Consider the following 26,348-nt stretch of genomic DNA (forward strand, 5'->3'; position numbering starts at 1 on the left):
AGAGAAAACCTTTGCCGTAACACCATGCATGCACCTTTTCTGCGTACACTGTTGCTGGCACATGCATATATACGGGAACAAATGCGCTGTTTGTAGATCTGAAATATTTGATTGGAAGCGGATTCATTGGACTGATTAGTGTTATGACTTTTAGTGCATGCTTGTGTGTGTATTTGTTTGAATAGTATCGTCAAATAAAATGTTGAAATGCATTTTATGTTTTGGTTGTTAGTTTGGTAGAGAAGATGCAAGTATATTGACGTTTTGGGTTTTATCTTGCTGCGTGAAGAAAACAAACACGCGTGTTTACTGTTTTTGCTCTTTATTTTCAACATACAACAAACAAAATACGACATTTAGTTCATAACATTTTCTTCTCTGCGCTTTCGGCTCAAACTACGACTGAACACTTTTGTAAAGCTTCTCTTTCTAGTTCTCGACCGCTTTTCATCGTTTTCGCTAGGTTCGTTGACAGACATTGGTTTTTGGTTTTCCTTAGACTCGTTTTCTCTTCTGAGCAATTCGTTATCATACGCGGTTTTGTTGTGAAATGTAAGAAGTTGTGGAATGCGTTTAAGAAACATAACCACCTCTGTCATGCCTAGGAACTCGCCGAGTTCCATCATGTTAACTAGGCTAGATATCGACTGCCAATCCGAGTAATCTTGCGTGAGACCGTTACATTGGTACTCAGACAGGTTCATGAGAATTTCAAACACGTTCATCAATTCTTGAACACTGTACTTCGGCTGAATCTTGACATGATTTGTCTTAACGTTAGTGAACATTTTCACAATTGCTGCTGGGTATGATTTTTGTTCTTTGCCCACATAAAATACAACCCTGTCTTTGCTTTGTTTAAGCGACTGAATGAGCTTTGAAGAGATTTCAATACCAATATCGTACTTCAGTTTAGTGAACAAGCGATTAGTGGCTTCGGTGTCAGTGACTCGTTTAATATCTTTAACGTTTATGGTTGACATGGTTGACATGGTTGTGTGTGGTTTGAGTGTTTCTATAGAAAAACTAACCTTAAATAGATTTTTATCGCAGTTTTCCAAACCGTAATTTGTGATTGTATAGACAGTTAAACATCCACAAAAAGTCGTGTTTTTTCTTAAGCTGGGCATCACCTCCTATAGTGTTGATCATGACAAGAAAAACATAAACGCCTAGAAGCGAATAAGGACATAGTGACGTGTTTCTCGAATGTTTGTATGTATCGTAAATAAACTTGATGTATGTGGAATTGTTAACCGTACTTTCGTCAAACAGAGAGAAAAAATTGTAAGCTTTAAGTCGGTTGTATCCACAAATAGGATCGCCAAATACTGAATCAAAATGGCTTGTAATTTCGCTAGTTGTCAATTTTTTGAACAACGACATGCGTTCATCGTCTTTGAACTCATTGGGAACCATTGTGACACACGTTTGAATTCCACACCCGAGTTTTGAGTTCATTTCTACTAGCTTGCTTTCGAATATTCGTATTGGTTCTTCATATTCTGTTATGTATTGAAAAATGCATAGCGAGCATTCGTGGTGATGTCTAGAGTACATGGGTGAAAGCAAGTAGGTGTTTTGTGCTAACTGTTCGTCTTCGTCAACAATCAAAACCTCGTCAATATCCATTGATAAGGCAACAAATGTTTACAGTTCATTGATACAATTTATTTACAACATATACAAAAAATGTAACACACACAAGTCAACATAATCATACAATATTGCAACAACATAGTCATTCGTCATCATCGCTCAATTCTAGATCACTGAGTATAGTCTTTTCCTTTTTCGGTTTCTTTGCAGCTTTCGTTTCACCAGATTTGCGCATTCTTTTAACAGCCAGACCGTTCATAATTTCCTTTTCATCATCGTTTAGCGTATCTGAGATTTCTGTATCGGAGATGTCGATATCGGCATATTTGCGTTTTTCCTCAACATTGGAAGATTTTATTCGCTCTATTAGCGCAAACATGTTTTCGTCTTCCCCAGAACCGAGTATTTTGTTAATCACATCAATTGGAATTCGATCGAAAACGTTAGAGCTCACAGTCTTCACAACATCGTCCTGCAGGTTTTTTGTTTTCTTGATGCCCTTTATCAGATTCTGCGTTCTTACTTTGAGGCTTTTGTACTGCGCTAGTTTGGCATCAATCTGTTTTAGTTTCTCTGAAAGTTCTTTTATCTTCAAATAATCGTTAGGCGACAAGAAGACACCTGACTCGACTTCAGAAACCAAATTCCTTTTCACGCCGTGATTGAGTACAGTGTTCGCAAACTGCTGTATTCGTTCTCGGTTGTTCGTTTTTATAGCATAGCTCGAGGTCAACATTGCTTGTGCCATCGTAGAAAGTGATTGCGAGTGTGCTTATTTTGTTAACTGCAGCTATATATATACGCTTGAAAAATAATGCACGCCTTACTTGTTCATCATTGGCTTGAATAATCGAATGTAGTACGCCTCTTTGGCTTTACGCACGTGCTTGTCTCGCTCTGTCTCCAAAACGAATACAGTGTAACGTTCTTTTACATCGCACAAGTGTTTCCCACATTCTATCAAATGATCAGTAGCTCGACAATAATGCTGTTCTGTTCGAATATGAGAGTTGTGTGTGTGAATGCGTTTTCTCAAATTAACGGTCTCGCCAATATACTCACCGCCGCAGGTGTTGCACTTCAGAACATATATAACATCTTTTGATTTACAAGTCAAGTTCTCTCCATCTTCAACAATGTATACAAAACCACAATTGAACTGAAAACTATTTCCACTCTTTATTTGAGAACATAGAGTGCAGCGCTCACCGTTACATGGTTTAACTTTGTAGTCCATCAACAACTCAAAATAGTGAAATTATGACTGAAAATGTGTTTATGCGTTTTTTGTTACAAAAACATGAAGATCAGCTGGTACCGTGAAATTGATTCCTTGTTCCTGCATAGCACAAGTAATGTCAAAACACGAACAGTTTTGCGAATTTAGCTGACTGATATGTAGAGTTTTACTAATTGTTGTGAAACAAAACTCGATTGTCAAGTCGAATATGAACACGTGTTCGTCTCCAATATAGTCTAGTATGGTTTCAAAAATGCTTTCGAGCAGTTCTTGTTCATTGATCAAAACGCTGATGCATTTAAAAACGTGGATGGTAAATTCTTGAGTGTTACCAATGCTCTCGCTTTCAATGGTATACATGTTGTCATACGAAGTCATTGTGAGTTATGACAATAGCGGATACAAACGCTTTGATATATGTTAACTGTTTACAACAGTATCGTTATGCCGAGCTATGCTGTGTAGTACAATTATGAAGCAAATAGCAGCTATCACAAGCACAATGAATCCACCAACACAAACAGCGACAGTTTCCCAAAACGTTAATTTTCTTAGTCCCGGTTCGTCATTCAATGTACTTTTACCCAACAAAACCTCGCAAATCGTGGGACTGTGTTTGCATTTTTCGATTGAAATGGTCTTTGATCGCATATCGACATACGTGCATTCTTGTCCACTGTTCGTCCTTTTGTTGTACACAATGAAGTGTTCGCTTGTGACAGAACTGTCATCTATATTTTTATTTGAAACTTTGCCTCACTCATATTGTGTGCAGTGTTCTGAGTAATGCTAACCAAATATGAAACTAACTTATCATCCAAATCGTAAACACTCGCAATACTTGAGTGCGAACAATTTGCATCAATCCGAAAACATTTGCCATTTTCCGCTTTCACAGCACCAATATCGCAGTACGTGAAATTAGCCAATTGTATTTGTGGTACGCGAATGAAATGACCATTTCTCGCTATAAGCACAGCATTCGTGCTCTCGGTACAATTCTCAATTTGATACGTATTTCTGAATAACGACATACAAATCTTATCAACAGTTGTGCCATCTTTGGTGCTGAAGACAGTAAGTCGATATGATGAAGCCTTTTTCGCGAGAATAACTTCGTTACTCACTTGTTTCACTATTTGACTTAGCATCGCACGTAAAGCATGATTACGTTCGTTGATAATCAAGAGTGTGTATTCACGAAACGGAGAAAAATGCGTATTAGAGGAAATCTTGAATGATGAATCCAAGTTGATGAAATAGCAACGATTGTTATGTACTTTACCGATTGTAGTAGAACGATTACATGTTATGCAGTAACAATTTTGCAATCCATACGTAGATACTTCTGCAACGGTCTGCTTGTTGTGCTTAATTCCCATTTTATGCTTGTTGATAGCATCTTGCATATTTTGAAATTGTTGGTTAACAATGTTATCGTTTTTAACTGGCAGACTAACGTTGAGTTTTGGCTTGGTAAGAGCATTTTGAATTTTGTGAGAAGTTTGGTTAACAACAGTATTTTTTTTAACTGTTGGACTTATCTTGTTTTTTGGCTTGTTGGTAGAAGTTTGAATATCGTAAAATGTTTGGCTAACGAAAGTATTGGCATTTTGAATATCGTGAACTTTTTGGCTTACGATAGGTTCAACGATAGGTTTGTTTGTTACTGACAGAACTTTAGTGTTTTTGAAAAAAAAGTCAGAAAAATCGATAATTGGAACATTTTCAGCGCTTTGCTTTTCATCCAAATTATCGTCAGAGTAATCCTCATCAAAGTTATCCTCGTCAGAGTAATTCTCGTCAGATTGATCATAGTCAAAGTCGAACTTATCATCGATTTTTAAGCGGATCTCACTCATTTCTTGCTCTATTTGTGTAATTGTGTCTCGCAATTCTTTGGACTTAGAAGGGATTATTTCCAAACCTAGATCATATTCTTTGATATACTTGGCGACTGACAAATCATTCATTTTTCTCTTCAATAACGCATTTTTGATTCGTGTTAACGCGTGATCCTGTTTCTCGGGACTAGCACCTTCTAAATTCACATCGCACCATGTTCCGAACGTTGTACACAGTTCAATATTAAATCTGATGAAGGCATGACCGTGCATCCCATTTGCACAAATTTCACTTCCATCATATGTCAATGAAAAATTGTACGGAAACAAAGGTATCCAAGCGTGTGTGTAAATCTCAGTAAACACAGATTCTACAAACTCACTGATAGAGTACGTTTTCGGCTCAATTTGCAATCTAACTAAAAGACTTGGTAAGTCGTAAGTGATAAACATTGATCCCGCTACAAAACCATCAACTACACTGTATACCGGTTTTGAAAACGCTTTTTTCTTGTTCGGACATCTAGATAGACCTATGGATTTGCATTGTTGCTCATGACCTTCTAAACTAAACTCTGGGTTTTGCATCCATTTGTTGAAAAATTGTAAATTTTCTTTGACATCGTCGTATAATGACAAATACTCATAGGTTACGTTTATCAACACATAAAATAAACCATTCGTAACGTCAATCGGTGTATTCTGTACATGCTTGAAACAAGACGGTTCATAAAAATTTGGTTTAGGACGTCCTAACGCATTTGTTTGTAAAACTAAGGGAAAAAACAGGGCGACTATATGCACAAACATATACATGACGAGTTTTTGATGCATTGTCATTTTGGAAAGTTCCTATATAAGTATTTTCTACAAACAAATCAAACAACACGCAAAATTGTTTCAAGTTTTTTATGAACATATACAATCGAACACAACAGAACAAACATGCATTAAATGTTAATTATTGAGTCTCTCATTTTCTGTGTCCATGTACCAAATGTGCGTATGGCGAGCCAAGGCTAGAAAGTTTTTTCGTTAATAAACATGTGTTGATATACATTTTCATCAATGTATCGATCGTATGCCTCATCGAATGCCTCATAATCAGAAAAATAAATATGGTGGGCCTCTTCATCCCGTTTTTCGTCAATCAAAAGCTCATATGACGACTGAACATAAGGTGCACGTTCAATTTGATTTTGTTCTTCATCATCGACGCCACCGATTTCGTCCGCAAAACAATTGTCGAATTCTTCTTTATATTTTTCCTCCAAAAAACGTTCGTAAGATTGCAAAAACTGATCTTCTATCATATCATCGATATCACGGCTTCTGCAAACCCAACACATTTTTCTATCATGTATCTCTGCATCTTGATCATTGGAACCCTTTTGAAATATGTGATTATCATCGTCGATTTCGCCCCGGTAATATTTTTGCTTTTGATAAAACTGTTCGTAAGATTCGAAAACCTGTTCTTCCAGTATATCGCCAGCATCATTAGTTCTGCAAACCCAACACATTTTTCTATCATGTTTCTTTACATCTTGATCATTGGAACCTTTTTGAGGTATGTAATTATCATCGTCGATTCTGTCCTGGTAATATGTTTGCTTTTGATCTCGTTTTGCATTGCGTATTTTTGTTCTTCGTTTCTTTTTCAGCCTGTTTTCAGCCTTTTTACGCTGCTTTTCAGTTTGTTTTTGATAAGATTTGTAGCGGGTACGAGTACAAGTCTTGTCAATTTTCGCCATTAGCAGCTCATCCAAATCACTATAATTATCGTATTCGTCATACTTTTGGTCATCTTTTGTTTGAAGACTTTCTACCGATTTATTTGAATATTTTTGGTTATCATCGCTAGAATGAACATCTTGATCGCTTTCTGTTTCCACAATTCCATAATTATCTCTTTCATATTGCTTTTCAAACTCGATTTCCAAGTACCTATCGCATAACTCATAGTCAAGAAATTCAAATTCAAAAGGACAAGCACGACCAAACCGTCGATGACTGAGTCTCACTATTTCTTCTTTGTTCATGTTCCAATCGAACACAAAAGGACAAGCGGGGCACAGCTGTCGATGCCTAACTCTCACATCTACTTTGTCCATGTTCCAAATGGAAATGTGCGCATTGCAAAACACGCATCTAACGCAATTAAAAATAGTGTCGGAGAAATTCTCTCTCGTGTCGGAGATGACACAAGGGTCGTAGATGAACCCTTGGCTAGCCAGGTCTTCCTTTGACACGCTGCGTTTGGATGGCCTGTCTTCAAAGGTTTGAAGTCTCTGGTCCATAGTTTGATAGCGACTGAAGGCTCGTGGTTCAGATTTTCTAAGCCTCGCAAAACGACTGTACACAGACATGTTTGCAAACAAACGTTCTTAGACTTACTAACGTATTCATCTCCTATTTATACCATTTTTTTGTAATGACTTATGCGATACAACTCTCGTAGTACAATTAGTGTTTGACATTGTATATTGAAAACAAAATTAGCCCGGCAAAATTAGCGGGGGGGTCTTTTTTAAAACCCCACCCCCCTTATTAAACCGTCAGAACATTTTCCGGGCATATAATATAGCGCCGCATCCCGCACCAAAAATGCACACAAGAAAAAAGTGGCTGTGGTAAATATCGTACTACACTGATTCTCCACTAAATAAGCAAATTAGAAAAACCACAAAATAAATATATTTTGATTATCTTTTGTTTTTATACAAAACCAGAAAGTTTCGCGTATTTGCCCACTCCTGTTATCTTCCCCCTGTGATCAGTTGTGGATCAGTTATCAATTAAAACAATTAGCTTTGCATTATTGGCAATTAATGTTGTAATAAATGTAATAGGCACAAATGCAGTACTTATTTACACTAATTTATACAAAAAAATCACCACTTTCAGAGCTCCAGATAAGGATTTGTGAAATTAGTAACGGTACTGCCACTGCCAGAAAGAAAAGGGAAATGCTTAAAATCAATTAGTACCTGTACTACCCTATCCAAAATTACAGGTAGTACTGTACTACCCGTGTTCTTGGATATTGAAGGGTGAATAACTGACTTTACAGAAACATTTGCAGCAATTAAAATAAATATATGTAGCTTCTTAAACAGTTACTGTATTAGGTTTTCCATTCTGAATTATGCTGCTAATACAACTACACATTAAAACTCATGACTAATACTATTTCTTCATTTTTCTTGACAAGAAAACACAAGCCAACTAGTAAGCTAAGTTAATGAACACTAATTTCACTGTCTCATCCGTTTCCCATCGAGTTTTCTAACGTTTTACGCCACCGATGCAATCAAATCGTTTAATATCGGGGCAGCAATGTCTTTTTCTGGGTTTACAGATTTAATGTCAGGATGATTAGAAGACACCATATGTAGTTATTATATGACAACAAAGTGTTGTTTTGAGCCGCTTTCGGTTAAGCCGGCATTCAATTGCGCGCAGACATATCGTTTTTGACGGATTTACAAGTAACAGGAAATTACGCGACAGAATAGACAATAATATATGAACCCAGTCTACAACTTTTTAGTAATTTAAATTCACAAAAAGCGCCGTTAGGTTAGAGACCAACAAATCACGCCGCGCTGACGCAGACGTAGAACTTTTTAGCTTACTCTAGGTAACAATTTACTAGCTCGTGGGAAGTAAGTCGTTCCCACGACATAGCTAACTCGTTCTCGCCTCTCGAGTTGTGCTAAGCAAAGCGATGCGTCGACGATACCACTTTTTGCTTTTACTCGGCGGTTGAAGGCTCTCGAGTCAGTTTCCTGAGTAGAACCAGTGCTTGGTGTATTTGGGGGACCTAAAGAACGCTCCAACAGTGGCACGGACACCATATCCACTACGCTAAGTGTTATAAAAATAAACAATCCAGATATCGTTGAGCCACTGACACTCAATCACACTCTTAAAACAAAATCGCATATGCATGAGCCTCCCCCTGACAATTTTGTTAAGGAATACGTCTTTCTTTAGAAACTTTGGAGAAGGATGCAATACCTTCTCGAACAGTTTTGGACAAGGTGGAGAGGCGAATATATTTCTCAAATTGCTCTTGGACGAATGTGGCATGAACGACGTCAAAATATTCCCGTTCATGATATTGTGTTTGTAAAAGACATAGATTTACCGCGAATCCAGTGGCCACTTGCGGTAGTTGTAGAAGTCGACGATGACGAAGAGGTGCGAAGAGCAAAATTTAAACTTGCACAACGAAGGTCTTCACCAACAAATATAACATATCCAAAAGTGATCGTCCGCAATAACGACTTCTGAATAAGGAACTGACTTATTACCAATTCCTTATTCAAAGGCTATTATTTCGGGTACTCAAATTCTAATGATTATCGCATAGCCCAGCTGTTTATTCGGTAGTATTGGCAATGTTTAAAGTAAGATTTGTTATTGATATCTCTGATACAATTCTTGAAGTCTTATCTGACCTTTCCGTTTGGGCAAGACTATACGATAGTTGAATACTAAACATGTTTTAGATATCACAGTCCGTTATCATACTTAAACAGTTACAGACTGATAGGATCAAGAATGCATAGTGCTTTCAGCACGTCACAATAAAAGCACGACTGTACTGGAGGCAGCGGTCCAGGTGCCTTTAGTAGACTGGAAAGTGTCATCGAGATGCACCATGATCTTATTTATTTCATAATTGAAACACCTGTGCGCATATTAGCTGTATGTTTCTTCGTATATTTGTTTTAGTGCGAATATGCGTTTCTCGCTGATGCAGACCAACGGTACATCCGGCAACTTTCAACCTCGGCACACGATTATTGACCGTGGGATCTACAAAACGGCGATGGTCTTCGTGGTAAACAGTCCTTTTTCCGTTCTAAGCGTGACAGTTGCGCTCTGTATTCGTACCGAATGTCATTATTTATTATTATTGACTGCGTTGTCATCAATTTGACGTCATTGACGTCACCATAAGGGTGAGACTGCACGTGAAGCAGCGGCCAAGGTGACTCTAGAAGACTGGAAAGTTTCATCGTTACGCCTCTTTTCATAAAAACCGAAACTTACACTGCCGTTATTGGGTGTTTTTAATTCAATAGATTTTCTACCACCGAAAGCGCGTTTCCTCGCTTAATGATGCCTTCGTTACATCCAGCGAAATTCAACATAAGGAAAACGGAACAAGTTACGTATTCGTTTCTCAAACCGAATACGAAACGAGGTTATCATTAAAGGAAACAAAGAAGAAATGTACTGCAACTAATATCTTTTATACCCGACCTGCAATTACACTAATTTTCATTGATTTATTTCTCTTTTTGGTTCATTTTAATTTATAATTTATAGAAAGGACATTCCAGTTCCCAATTCGATTTTAATAATGAATAAGGAACCAGTTTCTTATTCCTTATTCCAACTGAATAAGGAAATGGATTATCATTGCTGTAAACTAAGTCGAAATGCATTTCAAAGTATTTTAATTATACAACCAATATATATATATATATATATATATATATATATATATATATATATATATATAGTTATAGTTATAGTTATAGTTATAGTTATATAAGTAAAATGTAATAATCCAGATTGTGAATATTATATAATAAAAGTAAAAACACGTGTCTGGGATTTTAAATATATATTGATTTAGCCAACGCGTTTCGCATAGCTCATCAGGGCATAATACAATATATTACAACGTCAAAATGTCATGGAGATAACGTCATGTCAATTATGACGTCATAACGTCAATAAATATTAAATGAAATTTAATTTGGGTTTAAATACATGTATAAAATGTTGTTCTTTTGCTAACCTAGCTGAATTATTGTTCGAAAATAGCTTATAAAATGGAAATATTTTAAATTTTGGTTCATTATGTGAACATTCATCTAAATGTTTACTTAAAGGCATCTGTCTTGTTGAGGGGTCTCGCATTTGTTGTTCATGGACAGATCGCCTATTTCTAAGTTTATCGCCAGTTTGGCCTATATGATATTGTTTGCATCCATTGCATACTAATACATAAATCACATTTTGTATATCACATGACATATTAGTTTTTATTTTGAACATTTTGCCATTAAAATCAAAAGAATTCCCTTCAATAATATAACCACACATATCATATATATATTTATTACATGCTACACCCTGTTTCCCATGTAATACAACCATTACATATTTTTTTTATATTACACATGTGTAATACAACATGTTAAAGCGTTTTCATTAGCTTAGTTTTCGTGTATTGACCAATCGCATTTTGTTATTTCGCTGAAATGACGTTACAACGACAAATGACGTCACGAAATGTAAACAACATTCGGGATTAATCATTATGTTTGCGTAAATATTTATTTAATTTGCTCATTTAAAAGCATGTGATAAAAAAGATCTGACACTCGTTGTCATATCATACAATATTTTATTAAACTCGTCCAGGAAATTCGTTAGTAAGCGAGCCAAAGACTCGCTTACTAACAAAACTCCTGAACTCGTTTAATAAAATATGGTACGATATGACAACCCGTGCCAGATCCTATATATATATATATATATATATATATATATATATATATATATATATGAAAACTACGAAATTTCTAATGATATATAATTTGTCAAAATCGGCCGAGAAATTAAAGTGTAATTAAAAAAAGACGTTAGTGGGTACATCAAAAGTTATAACCTCGGCGCTTCTATGTACGCTAATCGATAGCTACCGGCCACGTGACTACGTTACCACAAGATATTTGCCGATACGGTCCCGTTTCATATCCGTCTCGTCTAGTGTCCGTGATTTCATCAGTCTGTTACATTAAAATCATTCAACAGCAAACAAATTAAGTGCCTTTAGCGCTTTGATTCTTAGAGGTTGAAAGATAATTTGATTTGCACATGAGCAGTCAGGTTGTCACATAGATCTATAGCGATTATAAAATCCAACTGGCTATTATTTCTTAAAATTTTCTAGAAAAAATGGCGATTATTTAATACGCCTACATCAAAAATAAATTTGCCTCTACAAGTTTTCCGGCGATACGAAACGCCTGAAAATCGGGCCATCAAGCAGGAAAAATCGATAACGCGATTACCTTTGTACACACTCGACCCTGTGTATTGTCATACGCGCGTCAATATCTTCCGTGACATCACCTAGAGCGTTTTTCTGAATCAGTGTCCGACAGAAGTGATATATTTCGGAAAAAAAACGTCTTTAATCTCCCAGTTCTTTACAAATTATCGGTAACTGTTAGATTTTCGTTATTTTTTCGCCAATTATTATTTAAGCGTCATTATTGAAAATCACCGCAAATTATGTCGGCTGGTTTAGTTTTTCACGCCGTTTTTTCTGCAATTAGATTACGTTGAACATTTCTTGATTAAGTAATTGTTTAATCGACATCAACTTTTGACCCTGTCATTACCGCTATCTCTCGTCTGCTTCAATATTTCTTGATGTGTGATAATGATTTCAATTTTTTGTAATTATTTTGTTTACGTTACTCAAATGATACCGTATTTGCTTTAGTCTGCGGGCGCTTATTGTCGTCTGCTTTAATTATTATAAATAAGCCGATTTTGTTATTTTTCTATAATGTGTTTTTGACGCTCAAAATACTAATTAACGTTAAAAACATTCGACAATTCTCAAAGGTATTTAGTAAACTTGAGTTTTGCAATGTTGCAATTATTCACGTTTTCGCTACTTTCTGAAAACCGTACCATTCTACGCATGTTGCAAATTAAATGTCCGCCTTCTCGAAATTTAAAATTATGTATCAATGAGTAAAGTAAAGCACTGCAATATCACATTTTAAAACAATATTTCGACCTATATTGATTGCGTATTCGCAAGGTTACGGGTTTTTATTTTCTGCAGTCAGTTTATTTGCATGTGCAAAAGAGGTATCTCGACCTGTTTTCGGACAGGCGTTTTCGGATACGGTACTGTTTGTCGATTTTTATTTACTTTCGGCGTACTTTATAACATTTTTGTATAGAATGACGAATACATATGCGGTGTTAAGGAAGGTCTGGTTGACAATATTTCGTATGGTACATGTACTAACCAGAACTTGCTTATAGACGGTCTTTAAAAATTGAACAATTTGAAAAGGATGTTTTTATTTAATTAATATTAATTTAATAAAAGTATTTATCTTTTTGTTTTAAAGTATATATATATGTAACTGTAGCTGATGTCTGGTTTGTTAAGTCACGCCCACAACCTTGAATATATTCTTTATTGTAAAGCCATGATAATATTTTATAAGAAAATGACACTGATATTATGCTTGTTTTAAGTATATATTATAAATTTAATCCAAGAGATAAACATTTGATAAAACAAAGGTAAATGAAATTCATTGTTTTTTTTATTTTTGCCTTCAGTACCATTTTGCGGAAAAGTCCGCGTCTGTTTTGGCTATTATTTTTTTAAAGAAAAAAATTTTATGGCTATTATTTTCTGAAGGCCAGTGTGAGCACCGAATTAATCTCAAGTTGAAAGAATGAGTTCATCTCGCTTAAATTGTTTTTCCGTTAGTAATTAAAGAAAAATACCTAAAAAGTTGGTCAATTTAAAATGAAGGTTTCCAGTCAACTCGTACCTAAGTCATTACGTACCTTAGTCAACTCGTACCCGATTTGGTTAACTCGTACTTTAGTCATTTTTTCCGGTTGGTCAACTCGTACCTTTTTAATGTTGTGTTCTTTATGAAAAAAATGTGCGATGGATATTTGCATACATTAGATGTTTTTATGTTTGTTGCGGGTACAAGTTGACCAATATATTAATGCTGAATGATTAAAGCCAATCTGCAAAGCCTTTATATAGTAATTTATGGATTTACTCATATAAAAGTGAGAAAAACCAATACGTACCGAATGAAAGCAAAACTTAATTGTCATTAAGTGTAATTAGAAAACCGTTAATTATTTTGCTATTTAACTTCAAAGTGGATCGTACCTTTAATTGGTTATGGCTTCATGCGGTGTTTTCCATCAAACATATTGTAATGTTTCAGACCCGTATAGGGAGGGTTAAGATAAAGACGGACTTTGTTTATATATTTATCAACACACACAAACGCACGCACGCACGCACACACACACACACACAAACACACACACACGCACACAAGCACGCAGGCACGCACGCAGGCACACGCACACAAGCACAAGCACCCCATTCAAAGTATATAATTAGTTTATACATAGATCTGGTCTGTATATTTTATTATATAAACATGATGATATTGACCTGCTTTCCGATAATTAATATTTTGATTGCTCATTATTTTCATGCATGTTTGTACTATGATAACACGATGAACTTTAATTTTCTTACGTTTATAAATATTCGTTCTATATGTTCTGCTGTTCTGATAGAGCTTATTAATTCTCTTCAAAATAGTTAAGCAATTGTTCAACACTAGTTCAACAATAGTTCAATAGTTCAACAACAGTTCAATGGAACTTTCATTGTGAGAATGTGCTAAAACAAAATAATTATAAATGCAAAATCTTATTGGAAATCGAACTTAACTACGTAGTCGTTAAACGAATTAAAGACATGCCAGATTCACCTTCTTGTATCTAGCCTTTAAAAAAAGACAAGAAAGAAATGTTTTAACTCAATATTTCCCGACAGCACATTTATTTTGGCCATATCAGGGTGCAGAATCAACGGGGTTTCCAGGGGTTTACACACGGGCTGGACAGAATGTAATCCCACCGTTAAAAACTTTATTTTTGCAAATATCTTAAATTATTGAGATACATTTTCAAAAATATTTAGGGCATAAAAGACAGTTTTTTCTTGGAGTTTGTGCCGATATCTTAAGGTATACGAATACATAAATATACGAATAATTCACATTGCCATAAGCAGCATAAAAATCTGCCTTGTATGAACTAGTTGAAATTCTGCACAAAAATAATATTAAAAAGTTATTTGAAATAAAGCACCACTTACCGTCGTGTATACATCTATTAAAGTTAAAAGCGGGAACCCCACAAAGTCAAGTGATCCTGCACCCTGACAATTTTTTTGGCCATATGAGAAGATGTTAAAATAAAAAGATGTATAATGTTTCAAGTAAATACTTACTTGTTATAATATCTCTTTAATTTAATGTAAGTTAGTTAGTTAGCAGTACATTAGTTAGTAATTTGGTTTAGTAAGTTTCGTGCGAGTGTTCCAACATCTATTACTAACCCATTTATGCCTAGCGTCAAGAAAAAAGGCCTTGGCAAACAGCGTAGACCGAGATGCGGCGTCTCATTAGAGTCTGCGCTGTTTGCTAAGAGGAATTTCTGTGAGAAATATTCTAAATATAGAAATAAATATACTAGACATCCCTAATTTTGGAAATATATTGATATAATTTAGAAGGATGTGAGAGTCCACTAGGCATAAATGGGTTAACTATGCACAACAATTATATACTCGCTACTTTTTTCACATGACCTTTTGATAAAGGTTATACGTGGTGCGATGAGGAATGACGATGTAATAATTAATATTTTTTCTGTTCTATGAAAGAAAGTCGATAATTGAAACCAACCCTTTCATCGACCCTTGAATAACTGTACCTATCAAGTAAATGAACTTATACATCTGACGAATTATTATATTTACACTAATTAAATTTTCACCAAACCCAATCTTGACAACTCTATTGTGTTGTTGTTATTATTATCAGAGAACACCGGAATACTAATTTCCGTGAGCTATACGTCTAATTGAACACATTTTTTAGAATTATAAAAATGAACACTTATTTGATATTTAAAGGAACCATACTTCCTTCAAGACTTAGTCAATTAAGGTGAACTATCTCAGCTAATTAGAAAGATCTTCCAAAAAGAGTTCAACATACACAAACGGAACGATTGGTCACTGTTTAAGAACTCAACATTCCCTGGGAATGAGATATAAATGATGATAAAGTAACCGCTATTTAAAAAAAACACTAATCAGTTGTAAAAGCGCCTTGATCAAACTATTCAAATATTATAAACGACTGTTGTTAACATACACATAAATAGCGATAAGGCGATAGGGCGTTATCTGGACACACAGAGCACAATGCAATTTTCAAGAAAAGGATTAAATGCAATTACAACAAAAACAGCAAATAGTTGATAAACGCAATAATGCTATTCGGTTGAGCAATATTTTAGATACCTGAATGTGTTGTTTATATTTTAAAGGTTAATTAAATTCCCATCATTGATATTACATGTGATTCACAATGTTGTTTGACGTCCCAAAATACCCGATGAGCGGTTCAGACTACCCGACATCTTATTTCACGTCAAAATTTTATTCATTAAAATATATCGTATATAGGAAAAAAAGAATGCTTACTTATTTTGCATATACTAGTATGCCATCAAAAACAAACTAGTAATAACCAGATCAAAGTGTTTATACAATTAATTTTACTAAAATAGATCAGGCGTTCGAATATACCCAACACCCTCTACATACCCTAATCTGAATATACAACGGATCCGAAACGGATCCGAAATACTAGTCTAAATCGACCTGGATTCTTCTCGATGGAAGAAATTAATTATTGTCAGAAACTATGTCAGAAAATGATCGGATTCAATAAATATTTGTTAAAACAACCGCGTACAACTTAAACGGTTTTTACAACTTTTGGAAAAATCTTGTAATTGACTCACATTGTGTTTAAGGTTAAATCCGACGAATACGCCATCTTGAAATGTTGATAAAAAACGCGGCACCTAAATCTAACCGGCACTGTCTAGAGTCGAATGTGATTTTCGATATATATATATTTTATCACGTTTTGTATTTGTAAATAATAAACGAACTTTATTTCATGAATAAATAATTTCCTACCAACCTGTTTTAAAAGAAACTAATTGTTGCCTGAATTTCAACATTAAAATCGCTGTACACTATCTAGGTTGGCGCTAAGAAATCTGAATAAAAATTCATGTTATTTCGAATGTTAGCTCCTAAAGGGTAAACATCTGCTGTATTTCTCAATAATGTACATAAATCTTAGAAGCCAATTTGAGAATTTAGTAGTCAATTTGGAGATTTCAGTTGTCATGGGCTATTTTGGCTGCTGGTAACGCTAACATAGACTATTCGCCCGGAACGTATACCGAGTTGATTCGGTCTTTAGACACGTACAACTGGGATAAGAGTGCATCCAATCAGATTGATGCTAACAAAGGAGTCATGAGATTTGCATAATGAAAGTTAATTGGAGCAATATTTACAGGGGGTGGAGCAATATATACACTTTTTAACATCACGTGGTTTGCGGATTTGTTTATAATGTGTGTATACAAGATTTTAGTTCCATTTAAAGTGAGGACATCGCAATATTCATACAGTTAACGTAGGTCCTCGTCTAGATTGCTAATATGCAAAAACAATGTGAGGATCCGGATTTAAGTCCTCTGTTTCCAAAATGTCCTCACTTTGTTGGTCAAAAGTCAATAGCGCGTCCTCGAATCAGTAGCTAAACAAACGCACACACACACACACGCACGCACGCACGCACACAGACACACACACACACGCACGCACGCGCACGCACGCACGCGCACACACACACACACACGCACGCACGCACGCACACACACACACACACAGAGGAATACATGTACATACAGTCCAGCGTTATATATTAGAGAATGTTGTTTTTAATAGATGAATTACGCACTGAATCACACAGTCTGTCTGGGTGGCACGCGCGACCTCTGAGGGGGTTAACGATTTTGGCACTGACTTGCTCGCGAGGAAATTAACGTATTCTTCTGCTACGTTGAGTGAGTGAAGATAGTAAGGCGGGACGAGTAGACGTGTTTTTTGGAGCTCTGACAAAACTTGGAATACTTTGTTTATTTCTACAGGAAAACTTTCATTTTAGTATCGAAATAAAGGATATAATGTGAACTATTCATCAGTGTAAAAATGCTATTGAAATGACAGGAAGAAAAAGGAAAGATAAGAAGAAAAGAAGTGAAAGTGATGAGAATTTTGAAGATAGCAAACGTATAAACACGCAAAATTCGCCTGGGGGGCTTGGATCAATCAGCCAGGTACTGGGAGAAGCAAACTCAGTCCTATACCACGAAGGGATTAGCGTGAGCACAAGTAACGCATTTGACGTGCTGAGTTGTGTGAGCGATAGTGACACCAACGAAGAAGGGATTAACAAAGGATTTTACGGGAACACCATTCACACATCCAACGTGCAAAGTAGTGTGAGCGACGTTAACCAATTCGCCGAGCCAAAGCTGCCTAAAACTATGGAAGGCAAAACGGGTCAGCACATCATGGGGCCAACAAACGCCGACATTATTGCAATGCTTGGCAAACTAAACGACATGGACTCACGATTAAAGACACTCGAAGGGATAAGAAATTTGATAATTTCGATAAGGATCTCAAAAAACTATGGGCACACATGGACACAGTAACCAAAGATACCAGGGACAAAGTGAACAGGGTGGAAAATAACATTGACTCTGTAGGCGTTGATATTGAGGGAGCTAAAAGAAAGATATCAGACTTGGAAAAGGACAACAGCAAATTACGAGAGGACATGAACAACGTGCAATCCCAAAGCATGCGGAATAACTTAATATTCGGAAACATCCCTGAAGAACCAAATGAAACCCCTACCAAATGTGAATAATTAGTGAGAGACTTCATGTCGGAGAAACTCAAACTGTCAAGGGAAGCGGTGGCTGCTATGAAATTCGAAAGGGTGCATAGGATGGGCCATAAAAACACAACCGGAAGAGGAACCACCGGAAACGGCGGCGAGGAGAGGCACCGAAGCATTGTTTGCAAAGTTTCATTCTTCGGCGACAGAGAGCAAGTTCGCGGAAGTAGCAAGAACCTCCGAGGAACGCCGTTCTATGTTACGGAACAATTCCCACCGGAAGTCGCGGCAAAAAGACGGCGTCTCTTCAGAAGAGTTAAAGAGGAAAAGCAGGCGGGAAAACGGGCGTGGGTGTCATATGACACTTTGTACGTTGACGGCAGGCCAATAAAGGACGCGTAGGAGGGACTGGATGGACTTAAGTGTGTTGTCTGGAACTGGAACGGATTGAGCGCAGCCAAACGAAAGGATCCAGATTTCCTTGCCATTGTATCACAGTATGACCTAATTATTTTTTTAGAATCATGGACATGTAAAGCAAGCAAACTCGAACTATCAGGATACGATTGCCACAATTTTTATAGGAAATAAAGACATAGGCAAGCTAACCGCAACAGTGGCGGTATAGTAGTATATACACGCAATAGCATAACTAGTGGCATATCGGTTGTTAAAAATATTCATGATACAATAATATGGCTTAAACTAGATAAATCGTTTTTTAACAATAACGCAGATATATTTATTGCAGCGGAATATATATGGGGTAGTGATTCTCCGATGGCCAACTTGATAGGTACGGACCTGTTTGAAAGTCTCGGTAACGATATTAATCATTTCCAATCGTTGGGCACAGTTATGTTAGCTGGGAACTTTTGGAAGTACTTTAGATCACACAATCCATCAGGTTGTACTAGCAACACGTCACTTAATGAATTTAAGAATCATTTACAGCAAATGATTTCAAAATGAAAATTTTAATGATAATGCCAACGCAGAAGATTTTAATTCAAACCATGACTTCAACAATTTTGACAACGTATATGGGGACCTTGATAACCAAATAACGTATAGTGAAGTAATTAAAGCTATTGCCGTCTTAAAAAATGTAAATCACCTGGCGTAGATAAATTGCTTAACGAATACTTTATAGAAGCCTGTGATATTTTGGCGGGTTACATTACAACGATTTTTAACATGATTTTAAATACAGGCAAATTCTCGTTATCTTGGACTGAAGGGATTATAATCCCTATACATAAGATTGGTGATGAATCCGACCCTAGTAATTATAGAGGCATCACCTTATTAAGTAACTTCGCAAAGCTGTTTACATGTGTACTCAACCAGCGAATAACAACAGGGTGTGAAATAAACGATGTTATATCTGACGCGCAATTTGGGTTTAGAAAAGGCAGGTCAACAATAGATGCGGTTTTCATACTCCATTCAATTATTCAAAAATATGTTAATATGAATAAACGATTGTATTGTTGTTTCATAGATATGAAACGTTGTTTTGATTCTATATATTTAAATGCACTGTGGTTAAAATTATACAAGTCCAATTTGGACGGCAAGATGTTGCGCATAATACGCAGAATGTATCAGTCGGTCAAAGCATGTGTTAGACATTGTAACACATATTCGGTGTATTTTAATATAGCAATCGGACTAAGACAGGGGAGATAACATCGCCGATCCTTTTTTCTCTTTTCGTGGACGATCTTGAAATGTTTTTACAAAATAGACATAATGCTGGAATAAATATACAAGACATATGTTAATTCTACTTCTGTTTGCAGACGATATGGTTGTCATAGGTGAAACGCCGGAAGACCTACATTAGTCTATCGACCGTTTATATTAATATTGTAATAACTGGGGTTTGCAAGTTAACATTCCAAAAACCAAAATTATTGTTTTCTCCAAACGCGGAGCTATCAAACGTAATGAGCGGTAGGTATATGGTAACGAAAACATAGACATTGTTAACGATTTTATTTATCTGGGTGTAACCCTTAATTATACAGGGAACTTTAATCTCAATACTAATACTTTGCGTGGTAAGGGCTTAAAAGCACTCAACGTATTGTTATCCAACCTGACAACTTATAAGTGTAAACCATAGGTAGCTTTGCAGTTATTTGATGCTTTTGTATCTTCAATTATCACATACTCTTGTGAAATATGGGGTTTCTCAAAGTGTAGCGAGTTGGAAAAATTGCACCTTAAATTCTGCAAAGCTGTTCTTGGTGTCAGAAAATCAACCTCAAGTGTAGCCGTTTACGGTGAACTTGGTAGATACCCGTTGTATATTAACAGATATGTACGTATCGTAAAATATTGGTTTAAAATAACTAAAAGCGAAAACATTATATAACGATATATATGAAGATTGTCTAATTGCCGTAAATGATAATACATTGAACTGGTTTGGGAAGGTTAGGGGCTTACTATCTAAGTACGGATTTAATTATGTTTGGTCATAAATCAAATCAACGAGGTTAATTTTTTGTCTTTGTTTAAACAAAGAGTTATCGACGAATACTCACAAGAGTGGAATCGAGATATTAATGATAATATGGTACTAATTGTATACAAAGCAATAAAAACAACATTTTCGTTTGAACCATATTTAGAGACGATTGTTTCAAGAAATTTAAGAACAGCGATTACGAAAATACACATCTGTGCTCATAACCTGAGAATACAGACTGGAAGATATGATAGATTAGAACGAAACTTGCGAATCTGCTAATTATGTGACAGTAATGAAATAGAAGATGAATACCACTTTTTGTTGGAATGTTCTAAATTTGCCTAAATTAGAGAAAACTACATTAAAACCTATTAAAGAGTCAGACCTAGTATGTTCAAACTTACAATATTATTAACTACAGAAAATAAAAATGAAATGCTAAAGTTAGGAAAATTCATTTCAGAAGCACTCAAGATTCGCAACCGTTATACCAATAATAATGTATAATTTATACAATGTATTTGTTTTATAGTTTAAAATGTATATTGAATACAATATGACATCATGTGATTAGCTATATTTGAACATGTATTGTTTTTAGTATATGATGATATAGATGTTGCATTCATATTAATTATATGTATTATCCGGTACTGTTTCGATACATGATTTTGTGAGTAATATTCGAATGTATAATGTGTGCTCCTTCGGAAGTATAATTATTGTTATATTTCGAAATTAAACTTATTTTTATATTTTACTGATTATAGACTATGCCGATGTGTTATGATACAAGTTCAACTATAATTGTGCCGTTGCTACTTAAATTGTATGTGGTTTGGAGGCGCACTGTTATATTCTATGCTCCTTCAAATTACAATTAATGTTTTACCTTAATGATTACAAAAGTAGTAAAAAGCATTCATATGTAGCAATATACACTGTTAACATGTGATTTAAAACGAGTTTTGTTCAAGTATCTGTAAAGTTCACCCATAACTATTATATAACATTTCTGCTAAATCCACTTACTATATTCAGATATTTTATATTATTGCTTTTGTTTAACACTAGAAACTGTAAAATTTATGTGTAATAAAATTATGTTCTATTCTGTTATGTTCTGTTGTCTGCTTTGAATTTTTTAATCGGATGTCTTGAGCAGTAGTCGGCGATCATTTGATTTCCAGCACGGTACTTCACTTTGAAATTGTATGAATTGTATGTGGTCAATCTTAAGCGCCATCGTTTAAGACGGGCTGTCTGGATCTGCTTTGTGTTGTTAAAAATGGACTAAGACACCGATGATCGCTGATCAGGGTAAATGCTTTGCCAAACAAGTATAAATGGAAATGTTGGCATCCCCAAACACAGGCGAGAGCTTCTCGTTCTGTTTGACTGTAGCGCTGTTCGACTGGGGTGAGTGACCTACTTCCGTATGCAATAACCTTACTGTCCTGAATTAGTATTCCAGAAACATCGCAAGGGCTGGCGTCTACCCATAATTCTGTGTCCTTAGAAGGATCGAAGTATGTCATGACTTGATCACTTGATAGTGCGTTTTGGAGCTGTCTAAACGCGGTCTCTTGCTTATATGTCCACTCAAACGCGACCTTATCTTGAGTGAGACGTCTTAACGGTTCGGATATTGTTGAGTAATCCCGGATAAATCGCGAAACATAGTTTGTCATGCCGAGAAACGACCTGATTTCTGCTTGATTTTTCGGCCTGTCAATGTTCTGGATTGCCGCGACTTTTTCTGGATCTGGAGAGATTCCAGAGTCGGAAAATATGTATCCGTAAAATTTGAGTTTTGATTGTCCGAATTCACACTTTCGTCTATAGAGGGTGAGACCCTTCCCCTGCCATCTTTGCAGAAGCGCTGCCAGATTTGTGTTGTGTTCTTGTCGTGTTTTGCCGTGCACGATTATGTCGTCACTGATATTTAACGTTTTCTTCAAACCTTGAAGAGCCTGTTGGATTTCGTTCTGAAATATTTCTGGCGCAACGCTTACTCCAAAGTTGAGACGTTTGTAGCGCCGTAGGTCTACATGGCTAGCAAACACTGTCATATTTCTTGATTCTTCGGAGAGTTCCAGCTGGTGGAATCCCTTGTACAGATCAACCTTAGAGAACACCGTTGAGCCGTTTAATTCTGATACTATGTCGTCGATAGTTGGCGTCACATGACGTTCTCGTTTTAGTGCAAGATTGGCTTTGCGCATATCGACACATAGACGAATTTCCTTGGTTGCATTCGGCTTTGGAGCTACCACTAGGTTTGACACCCACGGCGTTGGACCGTCGACTTTCTCGATGACGTCCAGCTCCTCTAACCGATTGAGCTCTTGTTCGACTAGCTTACGAACGTGGAACGGGATCCGTCTAACCGGCTGGCTTGACGGCACAACATTTTCGTCGATATGGAATTTTATTTGTTTGTCTTTCAATTTTCCGAGACCTGTGAATACGGATTTGTACTTGTCGCAGAGTTCCGCGTAGTCACAATATTTTACCGAATTTATGACCGGAACTATACTGAGTTCGACGGCTGTTTCATAGCTTATTAAAGTTTCTGACGTGTCTTTTATGGTATGGAATATATGACATGGATTCTTAAACTATCAAAATTTCCAAGCTATACACACAGTTATTATCTATGATGATCTTTATTGGTTCTGTTGGTTTACTTGGATGGAACATGTCTGAACTTTTATAGAATTTTGAAAAGTCTATATCTGTCTATCTATAAACAAAAATCAGCTATGGTATAATAAGATCAGATGTGCAAACAATTTCAAAGGGTTGTTAAATTAACAATTTGAAGGCAATTTTGCTGAAAAAATATGAAAGTTCCCATGCAAATTTAGTCTGTATATCGACAAGTGTCTGCCAATAAATGTCAAACTAGTAATACAAAACTTACCACAAGTAGGTAAAAGCACTAAGTACTTGTTGTACTCATTTTTAGTAAGATAGTGTAATTCTAAACAGTAGCAAATAGCTTGTTTAGTACATGCATAATGCAATTAATATGATTTCCTTTCTATTGTGTAATTAATAAATTGGTTGTTACATGATGCATTCTAACATTTGCTTTCAAATTGTAACTATAGGGCTAAGTGTATGCAGTTTAGACTGTGATTTAAGAATTGCTACAAAATGGCTAGTTTTTTAGTGGCGACAAAATGTTAACTATTCAACAATAGTTTGCGAAAGAAAATAGAAACCTGCAAGATACCTGTATTTATTAAAAATTTAAATTGCGAAACAAGTATGTTGTTATGCTGTTACACATAATTGTACATTGATAATAAATAAGAAGACAATTAGCGTTGTTAACGTTTCCCAACAGTAGAAATCATTCTTCTGATGAAGTCAGTGGTATACAGACGAAAGCTCCAGGCATGGCTTTCAATACGTAGTGTGTGTTATTTGACAGTCTAAAACTTATTGGATAAAAAAAAATCCTGTCGAACTTGTCAATCAAAATTGATTTGACACAACACATGATTTTGATTCTGTTAAATCAGTGTACTGTATGCTAAATGCAACTGCTTTAGCAAGCTGTCAAGTTGAATTGAGACATTTAATGAAACAAACTGTTTCCTGGGTAGGACCAGTACTTAGTGTCTATATGACGTACCATGACGACGTCGAAAGTCTACAAGACCTACTAGGTAGAACGAGAAATGTACTTCGACGTACAATTTTCACCGACCCTTGAGTGTTAGCCAATCAGAAGACATCTTACATCTGTTGCTTTTAGAGATATTTGACTTTGAACATTATTATTATTATTATTTATACAAAATTATGCGACTATTGACCGCTTACTCATAGATATTGTGCGTATTAATTAAACATTATTATTATTATTATAATTATTATTATTATTATTATTATTATTATTATTATTATAATTTATACCAAATTATGCGACTATCGACCGCTAACTCATAGATATTGTGCGTATTTATTGATCTTGCGTGGCGAAATTAACCTCTGACTTATGCAAGTTATGGTTATCACAAAATACGACCAACGGGGTGGTTGTTATACATTATTTATCCCGTTAATTTTTGGTAACTGTTTGGTCACCGTTGGGAATTTCTTACACAGTAATGCGCTGGACGGTCGTGATACTCCGCCCCGCATGATCAATAAATACTCACAATATGCTGAATAATTTTTATTTTAAAAAGGTAACAATTGAATCTTCTTCAAATTTCTATATAATCTATTTCAATGCATTAAATACTTGAAACTTCTATGTGTTTTTTTGCCATTCTGATATTTTTATTCATTTTGTCCTCAATTAAAAAAGAGATTTAAACATTTATTATGAATAAATCTGAAGCGAAAGTGGCTCAAGAGACAAGTTTTTTGATTTGCTGTTCAGAAAATGTGTACGTCGAAGTACAAACATGTATGTCGAAGAGCAAACATGTATGTCGAAGTACAAATTTTACTTTGACGTACAAATATATACTTCGAAATGTATTTTATATGTGTATGTCGACGTACAATTATTGTACTTCGACGTACATTTTTCTTTTTACCTTGTAGGTCTTCTTGACTTTCAACCCAAAGGGTACGCCATAGAATATCTTTAGAGTTATCTTAAGAATGCACCCACTTAAGGGATCAATACAGAGACCTCCCAGTAACTAAGCCAGTTAGCAGACACCCCATCCACTATACCACAGCCACCGAATCAGCTTTAAATTCCTGTGGCTAGAAAAATAAATAAATATATAAGATGCTAGATCTTAAAGCTAGGAACATGTAACTCGTTTTAAGATTGATTTTTGGATGCATGACTTAATTATTGCAACAATTATAATATTTTGAACACAATCATGTCCATATATTTATTAAAAATACATGGTTATCAAAAAAACTTTAAAAGCTTTTGCCCGTAAATTAGGTAGCACCTATAATCATATTAGCTTTTTCTGCACACTGCAATTAAGTGGTTATCCTTGTGACAGTAGTTACACTCAGATCCGATTGCCGGGCAGCGACCGTTCTGGTGTGGATACGGCCCACCACAATTTCTGCAAGACGATGCCCTACGTATCTGACATGAGTTTTCTTGGCGATGTGTGGTTGTATGTGTATTTCGCTCAGATGGATTCGGCTTTGACGTCGTCGTTGGTCGTCTGTGAATTTTATCTACATGCTCATGTAATCCATGATGTGATCCATGCTGGTCGCGAGACATACTTTCTACTTGGGCTTTGGCTAACCCCATCGTTCTTGCAATTTTTAACGGATCGGACAGAGGCTTGTGGAAAGACTCGAGACATTTGATTCTCAGTATCTGTGACAATACACCTTGGATAAATTAGCTTTTTATTTCATCATCGTTGTTAGCGAAGGCACACTTCGTTGTTTTTTGACGACGACGTGTCGTGAATTGATCTAACGATTCACCTTGCTGCTGCTTCATGTTTCGAAATTCGAATTTCTCGAATTCCGTGTTTGTATTTGACGAAAAATGT

The 26,348-nt window shown here is 35.8% G+C and overlaps 1 protein-coding gene across 1 annotated transcript; it reads right to left on the reverse strand.

Moving 5' to 3' along the window:
• Positions 1-19,192: 19,192 nt before the first annotated feature.
• Positions 19,193-26,296, reverse strand: LOC127878570 (uncharacterized protein K02A2.6-like). The gene is made up of 3 exons (XM_052425100.1): positions 26,281-26,296; positions 22,805-23,302; positions 19,193-19,272 (listed from the first exon to the last, which is right to left on the reverse strand). Exons 1-3 carry the CDS (start codon positions 26,294-26,296, stop codon positions 19,193-19,195), a joined length of 594 nt encoding a protein of 197 aa, XP_052281060.1.
• Between the last annotated feature and the right edge of the window lie 52 nt (positions 26,297-26,348).

Source organism: Dreissena polymorpha, chromosome 4 (genome assembly GCF_020536995.1).
Source record: "Dreissena polymorpha isolate Duluth1 chromosome 4, UMN_Dpol_1.0, whole genome shotgun sequence".
NCBI classification, from domain to species: Eukaryota; Metazoa; Mollusca; class Bivalvia; order Myida; family Dreissenidae; genus Dreissena; species Dreissena polymorpha.